Source organism: Ailuropoda melanoleuca, chromosome 8 (genome assembly GCF_002007445.2).
Source record: "Ailuropoda melanoleuca isolate Jingjing chromosome 8, ASM200744v2, whole genome shotgun sequence".
NCBI classification, from domain to species: domain Eukaryota; kingdom Metazoa; phylum Chordata; class Mammalia; order Carnivora; family Ursidae; genus Ailuropoda; species Ailuropoda melanoleuca.
Window position 1 is genome coordinate 128,993,643 of NC_048225.1, and position 9,733 is coordinate 129,003,375.

Below are 9,733 nucleotides of genomic sequence, written 5' to 3' on the forward strand. Positions count from 1 at the left end.
GCGGGGCGCCGGGAGGCGGGGCGGGGGCGGGCGCCGCCGCAAGGGAGGCGGAGCGGGGCCGCCGCCGTCCGGGAGGCGCGGGTGGAGGGCCGAGGGGCAGGAAGACGGGCTTGCGGGGGAGGCCGTCGGAGCCAGCGGGGGCCGCGTGGGGGCGGCGGCCGTCGGCGGTCCCGTGCATCCCTGATTGAGTCCCTGGGGACGCTACTGCAGCATCCCCGAGCTTGGGCTGTGGCGGGGGGCATGGTCCGCTTGCCCCAGCCCGGCCCCTCCGAGTCGGTGATCTCCTCCAGTCTGGTCTCTCTGCCCTCCTGTGCCACTCTCGGCACTTTAGTACCTTCGGGAAAGGGCCCCTTGAGTGGTTTGCGCCGCAGCGCTGGGTCTAGTGGGGCAGGAAGTCCCCTCCTGCGTCCCTTCCCTTTGCTTCCTTTTTCAAATATTTCTTGTGGTTTCCTGACGTGAATGAAGGTGAGGTCCGTTGCTCACAGACTGCTTGATGTTTTGCCCTGGCCGCCGCGAAGGGGAGGTAGGACTTTGAAGCTGCAAAGCGGGTAACCAGTTGGCTGTAGGTTAGATTTGCTGAGCTTTCTAGGAAGATGGCTGCTGTGTGGGTCGGTTATGAGGTGCCTCGGAGGGTCTTCTGGGGGGGCAGGGGATATTCATTCTTAAGCAGTTCCAGAAAGAAGGCATCCTGGCACAGTTGCCTTTGAAGCCCCTCTGGCCTTGTTTTTTGCTTCCCCGGGGCTGAGTATCAGAGGGAGTGAGGGTGGGAGTCTGCCCAGCTGGTATGCAGTCCTAATTTAGGGACACGTTATTCTCAAAGCAGCAGGTGAGGCTACTGCCGTGATCCCTCAGGGCAGGGAGCTGGAAGGAACTCAGGGGAGATAGTGGAACAGAAGTACATTTCGAAGCTCTTTCCGCTGATCTGACTGTGGTTGCATCTATCGCTATGACTCTGGTTGTACTCTTGCTTGTGTCTCCCCTAACTGTTAGTTTTTCTTGTGTTTTTCCCCCTTGGGTCTCTAGAGATCATGTGGCCTAGTTTGTGGGAGTCAGAACAGAGAGAGTTGGGGGGAAGCAAATCCTGTGTGTGAGCTCCCGTATGTGCAAACACATGCACACAACTCCCTCTAAATGCTCCAGCTGTGGACGCCTCCCCCTTAGGAGCTTTTGATCATGGTGGGTGCAGAGGCGAGAAGGTGGGCAAGAGGCTCGGCTTGAGGCCCTGTCCTCTGTCTAGACTGTGACTCCAGCAGAGGCAGGGTGGGATTTTACGGTTTGGATGCAAACAGAAAGGCTGTGAGAAGCTCAGAGCTTAGACCTTTGTTTTTTTAGCCCCTTGGTTTGTCCAAACACCCCTTCTGCCCACCTTGCCACTGCAGGTGACTTCTCTGCTGCTCATAAACGTCTAGTGGGTGCACAAGGCCAGGGCGTGAGGACCCAAGAGTCTGAAGTTAGAGATCGGCGATCTGGGGCTTAGCTTAGCTGAGAGGACTCTTGAGGTAGATACAGCCGCAGGGCCTATAGGACCAAGAGGCTGGGGTTAGCACATACACTAATAGCGATCTCGAGTGGCCCAAAGGTTTACATAGTGTCTGCTAAACTCAGTGGGCTGACCTCTTGGAACAGAAAGTCAATTTTGACGTTGGCCTCTGCACAAGAGTGCGTGACCCCAAGAAGTTCATCAGCTGCCTTGAGTCTGTTTTTTGGCGGGTTGCAGTGGTTGAGCCTCAGAAGCAGGTGTTCACCTCTCACAGAAGGACTTAGGATATGTAGACAGACTAACGCCGTGCCAGACTGAGGGTTGTGATGTCTCGCTGCAGTGCCAGATACCTCTCCCCAAAGCAGGGATCAGGCCAGGCTGAACTGCGTGATTGCTCCTTCTCCAAACCGCTGTTCTCAAGGCTCCCCTGTCCCTTCAGGGACTTTAGAACTAGGTAGAAGAAGACTGCTTCTTGGTTTTGGCATTGTTTTTCCAGTAGGAGAGCCGTCATTTCCTAGCCATTCTAGTTAGGGCGATGCAGGCTGTGCGCAGCTTTCCTGAGCTTGGCAAGTGGCAGAGCCTAGAAGCCTGTACCCTCCAGAGTGGGAAGGAAAGAGGTTGGCAATCATGGCTCTGTAGCATCCACCTGTGGCCTTCCCCTTCCCCTCATGTTCCAATTAGTTCTGGACGCATCTGGAAGGGAAAGTGGGGATGCCTAATAAGCACCCTTCCCAGGAGTTCACCCATGTGACTAGCTTGGGGGCTCCTGGCAGCCCCTCAGGGACTCTGTCTAGACGGATGCCAACTGGGACAGGCCCCGAGCAGAGTGTCAGGCCCTGCCTGGCAGGGCAATGCCAGCCATGAGCAGTGCCGTTGAGGGCGGCCTGCAGAAGAGCCGGGGTGGACTCTTCGCACCCAGCCCTCCGGGCACTGGCTTTTCTTCTGGCTTCTCTCCTAGATGCACCAGTGGTAGCAACATGCCCTGGAGACAGAGGGCAGGAGTGGCCAAAGGAGCAGGAGCAGTGGTCAGAATCCTCCCTGACACTCCTGTCTGTCCTCCCTGTCTCAGTTACAGGCCCAGAAGCTGCGGCTGGCATACACAAGGGGCCCCCATTACGGCGGCTCTCTGCCCAATGTTAACCAGATTGGCTGTGGCCTGGCCGAGTTCCAGGTAAGTGGACACCAGCCGAGGGGGAGCACAGGCTCTAGGCGACTTCCCCTGTTGACCTACCTGTCTCTTTTGGCAGAGCCCCCTCCACTCGCCTCTAGATTCGTCTCGGGGCACTCGGCACCACGGGCTGGTGGAGCGGGTGCAGCGAGACCCTCGAAGGATGGTGTCCCCGCTCCGCCGCTACCCCCGCCACATATCCTTCACTGAGGGTTTGGGGAGTCTGGGGGGTGGAGGGGAGGGGCGTCCTTGGGAACTCGTGGTAGGAAGGGACTCTGTGTGCGGTTCAGTCCCCGTCCGTTACCAGCCCCCCAGAAAAGCCACCTGCGGCCCGGGTGTCAGTGCCGCTCCTTTGATGGGAGCGGCTCAGTGTCCGGCTGGCTCTCACTGCCTTCCGCTTGCTCTGTGCTGCCAGAGGCAGGACGTACATCTCCTGCTGAAGGGAGTTTGGTTCTCCACGTTTTCCCTCACCTTTCTGTGGGTAACTTTCAGTCTCAGAGACTTTCATAGACCTGTTTCTCATGCCCTGTCCGGTTATTCTCCCTTATTTTTTCCAGCTCTACTGGGCCTGGTTCCCTTTTTCTCTTCCATTCTTTGGCCCTGTCGTTGCCCATTGTGGAAGAGGAGGGAGATACTTGCTTCTTGAAACAAGTCACCCGCCTCCTCCAGTGTTCTCCTCTTATCTGGTCTCTGTTCCCTCCGTCTTCTCCCTTTCTCCTTAACTGGTGCTGCTCACGTCGACAGCTCTCCCTACAGTCCTGCCTACTTGTCTCCTCCCCCGGAGTCCAGCTGGCGGAGGTCAGTGTCTAGGGCAGACAGGATCTCCTGTCCACTCCCTGACGTGGCTCTGGAGGGAGCTTGGGTTGGGGCTAGGCTTGCTGGGCCCGGCTTTGAGCGGTACATCCTCCATAATGCAGGGCTGGGAGGGGTAGGGGCAGGTGCAGTAGGTGGGTCAGAGTCCAGACTTGGCCATGTTGACACGGGCAGCCAAGCCTCCCAGTCCAGCCAGTGCGGGACCAGTGGTAACGGGGGCTGGCTGGGGTGTGTGTGTCTGGGGAGGGAAAATGGCTGCCTCTCCACGGGAGAGAGTGCCAGATGCGGTGTTCTGGCCCTCAGATTTCTGACCCTCCGCCATCCGTGTCATCCTCAGTGTTCATACCAGCCCAGTTGCGGGGCTCCGGGATTCCCATTCAGTTTGTCCTGGCAGAGACAAGTTGAGAATCCAGATGTCTTAGCTTGATCGTGGGAGAGGGGTCATGGGTCACAGGTAGCAGAAGAACCAGAAGGGAAGCACGGCCCTGGGTCTCAGCCCTGGCCCTGTCTGCCTCAGCTGCCCAGCTCTCTCCAGCCCCGGGATTGCTTTCCTGCCTGTTGCTAGCCTTCCTCCCCATGACCTTGTGTTTCCAACCCAGGACGATGCCCTGGGGCAATTTCCCTGCAGAGAAGGGCCAGTTGTTTCGACTACCATCTGCACTGAACAGGTGATGGCCCTGGCCTTCTCTGGGCCACATCTCTTATCTATCGTTTCTGGGCCCTGCTCCCTTGCCCCACCCTGTCCCAGCCCAGCTAGCGTTTTCCCCTGCTGAGCAGGGCATGGGGACCGGGAACACTGCCCCAGGTGCAGCTCATCTCTGTCTGTCATCCCCCCCCCCCAGGACAAGTTCCGACTCTGCCCTTCACACCAGTGTGATGAACCCCAGCCCTCAGGACACTTATCCAGGCCCTGCCCCTCCCAGCCTCCTGCCCAGCCGCCGTGGAGGTAAATGGCCTGGCCCTGGGCAGGGAGTGACCTGAGGAGTTTTTGTTTGAAGTGCGTAGAGAAGTCCGGACTGTAGCCCACTCTCCCGCATCCTTTGTAGGTTTTCTGGATGGTGACGTGGACTCCAAAGGTATGTGTTCCTCGCCATTTGTGGACACTGATGCCCACCGATTTCTGGGCTGGTGTTGGGGGCTTCATGCAGGGCCCTGGAGTGGGACTGTCTCCCGCTCGCCTCTGCTTCCTCTCCTGCCTTACTGGCTCCTTCTCCAACCCTCTCATCGCCAGTCTTTCTCTTTCAAGTCCCTGCTATTGAGGAGAACTTGCTAGATGACAAGCATTTGCTGAAGCCATGGGATGCTAAGAAGGTCGGTGTGGCCCACTACCCCCCTTCTTTCTATGGGGCAAGTCTTTCCTGGTCCTCGCTGAGCACTGGCCTCCTTTTCCCACATTCTTTCTTCTCTCCTCAGCTGTCCTCATCCTCCTCCCGACCTCGGTCCTGTGAAGTCCCTGGAATTAAGTACGTGCCTCTATTAGGTTGACCGAGGGGCTGAGGGAAATGTGGGAGGCCAGCCTCTGTCTCCCTTCCCTGACCACTGTCCCCAGCTCCACCTTTTTTCCTCTCCTCCTGCAGCATCTTCCCATCTCCTGACCAGCCTGCCAGTGTGCCTGTCCTCCCACCTGCCATGAACACAGGCGGCTCCCTTCCTGACCTCACCAACCTGCATTTTCCCCCGCCACTGCCCACTCCCCTGGACCCTGAGGAGACAGCCTACCCCAGCCTGAGTGGGGGCAACAGTACCTCCAATTTGACCCACACCATGACCCACCTCGGCATCAGCGGGGGCCTGGGCCTGGGCCCGGCCACAGGCTATGATGCACCAGGTGAGTGGCTGTCCTGGCTGGAGGGGTGACCGGGTAGGGGGCTTGAGCACCCGGGAGCCTCCTGTGACTGCCCCCACCAGTCCTCCCCCAGGATTCCCTCATGGCAGATGCGGCTTTTTCTGGAAATGTGATGGAGGGCAGCCCTCAGGTGGGCCATGCCAACCTCACTGTCAGGGACAGAGCAGGAAGGATGTTGTGTTGCCACTTCCATAGTCTGGTCACTGCTCCCCGTTCTGGGCAGAAAGGGGCCCGACTCCCATCGGTAACGTTGGCATCTCTGCTTTTTGTCTGTGCCTGCAGGACTTCACTCCCCTCTCAGCCACCCATCCCTGCAGGCCTCCCTGAGCAATCCCAACCTCCAGGCCTCCCTGAGCAGTCCCCAGCCGCAGCTCCAGGGCTCCCACAGCCACCCCTCCCTGCCTGCATCCTCCCTGGCCCGCCACGCACTGCCCACTGCCTCCCTGGGCCACCCCTCGCTCAGTGCCCCGGCCCTCTCCTCCACTTCTTCCTCCTCTGCTTCATCTCCCATGCTGGGTGCCCCCCCTTACCCAGCTTCTACCCCCGGAACCTCCCCCCGCCACCGCCGTGTGCCCCTCAGCCCCCTGAGTTTGCCCGCGGGCCCAGCTGACGCCAGAAGGTCCCAACAGCAGCTGCCCAAACAGTTTTCGCCAACAATGTCACCCACCTTGTCCTCCATCACTCAGGTACGCGTGGCTGCCTTCTGTCCATGTATGTCTCCCTCCCCTGCTCTTCCTGCCATATGTTCCCTCCCACCTCCCTTTCTTCAGACACCCCCTCCTCACTTCTGTACTCCTTGTCTCAGCGTCCCCTTCTGTTTCTCTGTCCCTCTCTCCTCCTCCTGCCTGAAGAGCACAAACCCTGGGTAAGCCTCTTCCCGGCTCACGTCCCGACCCCGCCTCTTCCTAGTGGTCTCCTTGGACACGTGCTGTCCCGGCTGTGAGCCTCGCATCCTCACCTGTAACACGAGGGTGCTGTTGCAAGGATCACAGAAACTGCATACGGGACGGGGTTGGGCCGCGCCCACCCGGGTGCGTGTTCCACAGATGACAGCTTTTTCTTCCCCTTTTCTCCCCATGCTTCTTTCCTTGTCTGTCTGTCTCTCGTGCCTCCATCCTGTCCCATCCCCTCTCCCATCGCTGTCCTTCCACAGATTTCAGAGTCAGGGGCTCTCAGATCATGGAGCCTCGTCTCTTCGTGTTACAGATGAGGATACTATCCAGAGGGAAAGTACTTTCCAAGCTTACTCAGCGAGTTAGGAAGAGTTGGGAGCGGACCGAGAACCTCGCTGACGGCTCTTTTCTCAAGGCCGAAATGCATGGCTCACCCCCCCCTCCCCTTCCTCTCCTCCACCGCCCTTCCCTGGAGTGTGTGTTCCATGTTCCTGGAGGAAAGACGAAGGCCAGGCCAGCGAGGGCTCTGCTCCCTTGGAGCTTGGAGCAAGTCTGACCTCCCTCCCCGCCTCCTGCTCTCTCTGCCTCCGGCCTCCAGTCCACAGTGTGCAGTGCTCACCTGTGGGGTGTGTGGCAGCCTCCCGGCGTGGGAGCAGTTTCCTTGTGCCTCCCGCTGCCAGCCTCATTCTGATACGCGTGTTCGAGTGATGACGTCCAGCCCCGGGTGCCCCATGGAACGCCATCACATTTGTGTTGACAATGGTGGCGGCTTCACGGGGTGGGAAACTCTGACGATGAGTTCCCCCTGGGGCTTTACCGAGGGGTAAGCTTCTCCCTTTTTCCTTGCTTCTCTTCAGGGTGTACCCCTGGATACCAGCAGACTGTCCACTGACCAGCGGCTGCCTCCATGCCCATACAGCCCCCCAAGTTTGGTCCTGCCCAGCCAGCCGCCCACCCCAAAGCCTCTGCAGCAGCCAGGGCTGTCCTCTCAGGCCTGCTCCATGCAGCCCTCAGGTGGGCAGCCCCCAGGCCGGCCACCGCACTATGGGACACTGTACCCACCCAGCTCCAGTGGGCACGGGCAGCCTTCCTACCACCGGCCAGTGAGTGACTTCGGCCTGGGGAACGTGAGTACGCAGGTCACTGGCTTAGAAGCAGGGGAGGGGTTGGGGGGGTCAGAGGGGCCTGTGTACTATCGCTGGTGCGCTCCAAATTGGGAGATCGGGGTGGTGGGGGAGATCGTCCCTCCCCCAGATAATAGAGCACTGCCAGCCTGAGGCTTCTGTCTTCTGCATTTGACCCCCAACTCCTTCCCCCGTCCCCCAGCTGTCTCCGCACCGCGTGCTCTTTGATGGCCGTTCTGACTTGTTCTCTTCCTGGCACGCACACGCTCTGTCGCGGCAGGTACGGCGCCCACACTGCTCCAGGCCCCGTGCGTGCTTGGGTGCTCTGCTTGCTGCCTTCTCCCTGTTTCTGCTCTTACTCCTGGGGTGGGGGCCGGGTGCTTTGCTGGGCGAACGGGCTGTATTTGCGGGCGGGCAGGGGCTGATGGGACACCCAGTTCTGAAGTGCACTTCCTCAGGCTCTGTCTGTGTGTCTGCAGCTGGAGCAGTTCAGCATGGAGAGCCCATCAACCAGCCTGGCGCTGGATGCCCCTGGCTTTTCTGAAGGGCCTGGATTTTTAGGGGGTGAGGGGCCAGTGAGTAGTCTTCAGGACCCCCATGCCCTCAACCACCAGAACTTGACCCACTGTTCCCGCCATGCCTCAGGGCCCAACATCATTCTCCCAGGTGAGCGGGGGTGGGGGGGGGTCACGGAAGGAGGGGATGATGCCTTTGCTGGCGCCTCAAGAGATCAGGGGTCCTAGAAGAGTTTACAGGGCACGGGTCCTCACCCATCTCTTCTGCCCACCCAGGAGAGGCCTCTCCAGGTTTCTCCAAGGAGATTGCGGCGGCCCTGGCCGGAGTGCCTGGCTTTGAGGTGTCAGCAGCTGGGCTGGGGCTGGGAGACGAGGGTCTGCACATGGAGCCACTGGGCCTGGAAGGGCTCCACATGCTGAGCGACCCCTGTGCCCTGCTGCCTGACCCTGCTGTGGAGGACTCATTCCGCAGTGACCGGCTGCAGTGAGGGGCCTCGTCAGCACCCCTCTTCGTGGCCCTGCCCCACCACTGTTCCTTCCTCCCTTCCCCCTGGCCAGTAGAGACTCCACTCTGCCCCCAGATCCTCTTTCTGACATGAACGAGGGATCCCAAGAAAGAAAAAGCCAGGGGCTTGTCCAGGTGGCCCCTGAGTTCTGCACAGGGGATAGGCCTGGGGGAGCTCAAGGGAGGGCCTAAAGCACTTGTAACTTTGAACCGTCTGTCTGGAGGTCAGAGCCTGTTGGAAGGCAGGGGTGGAGGGGAGCCCCGGAGGCAGGGCTTGCCCGGATGCCTAGGGGTGGGCAGTGCCAGCCCCTCACCGCTCTTCCCCTTGCAGTGGAGGAGAGAGCCGGAGTGGATATAATTTTTTATTAAATATATTATATGTTAATAAAAAAATCATATCAAATACTCGGTGTGGTTTCTACTCTTGGGGATGCATTTGGGAATTTAGAGCATCCTTGGGGCCAGGCCCTTTCGTATATGCTTTTTGCATCTTCTCATCACTGTTGTGGTTTGTGGAGGGGCCCTAGCCTCAGAACTTGTACCCAGCATTGAACATGGGTGTCCAGACTGGATGTAGGCTCCCAGGGCAGCACACATGCTCTCCTGTGCCCTCCCACCTGTCCAGGCCCTGGCTGTGAGTCTGGGGTGAGGAGGGGACTGATGGCTGAGATCACAGTCTGATGTTTCCCCAGGGGCAGCTGGCCCCAAGGATCCTCTAGCTGAGGGAGGCTCCCCAGGAGGATTTTATACCAACTGTGGATGCCAGGCAGGGCTCAGGTTGGCTCCCTCTTCCTTGTGGGCCTTTTATGCCCAGAGAACCCAGAAGTCACGCGTTACTTGGCCAGCCTCTGACCTCATGCTCCCAGTCTTCGCGGGGCCTCCGTGCTGTGCATGCATTCCCACCCCCCTCCCTGCCCTGTGCCGCTAACCCTGTGCTGGCCTGCTCGCAGTGTCCCCACGGGGCTTCCTCTTTCTGGCTCGGGCTGCCAGCCCTCCGACCATGTGAGCTCCTGCCCCCTGCTCTTCTCGGCAGCCGGCAGAGGAGTGGTGTCCGTCCTGCTACCCCCAGCTCCACTACTCTCCTCTTCCTCTTTCCAAAGCCCTCGTCCTTTTCAGAAAAGGGAACTGAGAGCTTGTGGCCCGGGCCCGCAGGGAATGCTGTGTGCCCTAAACCTGGAAGTAGGGGCGTCGCTGGGTCGGCGCAGCCTGGGCCTCCGGGGCCCACGGCCAGACACCCGGGCCACATGTGACCAGGCCCCGGGGCGGGACGGGCGCCCGCCGCCTGCGTGCAGGGGGCCCTCCCGGCCGCCAGGGGTCGCGCTGCAGGCGCCGGGCGGGCGCGGCGGGGTCACGGCCGGGGTGGGGGTGTGGGGGGGCCGCGGAGAAAAC

At 60.0% G+C, this 9,733-nt stretch overlaps 1 protein-coding gene across 5 annotated transcripts; it reads left to right on the plus strand.

Annotated features, from left to right (window-relative positions):
• Positions 1 to 83: 83 nt before the first annotated feature.
• CRTC2 (CREB regulated transcription coactivator 2) lies at positions 84 to 8,747 on the plus strand. Of its 5 annotated transcripts, none has more exons than XM_011229028.3 (15): positions 84 to 523; positions 2,550 to 2,651; positions 2,728 to 2,844; positions 3,385 to 3,446; positions 4,061 to 4,129; positions 4,304 to 4,407; positions 4,508 to 4,537; positions 4,693 to 4,772; positions 4,875 to 4,924; positions 5,039 to 5,289; positions 5,590 to 5,993; positions 7,058 to 7,327; positions 7,527 to 7,604; positions 7,804 to 7,990; positions 8,116 to 8,747. In XM_011229028.3, exons 1-15 carry the CDS (start codon positions 494 to 496, stop codon positions 8,325 to 8,327), a joined length of 2,046 nt encoding a protein of 681 aa, XP_011227330.2. In that variant the 5' UTR covers positions 84 to 493; the 3' UTR covers positions 8,328 to 8,747. The 5 variants fall into 5 exon arrangements, with proteins under 5 accessions (XP_011227330.2, XP_011227331.2, XP_034523457.1 ...); XM_011229029.3 differs by having other exon boundaries at positions 85 to 523; positions 4,708 to 4,772; XM_034667566.1 differs by having other exon boundaries at positions 85 to 465.
• The last annotated feature ends 986 nt before the right edge of the window (positions 8,748 to 9,733 follow it).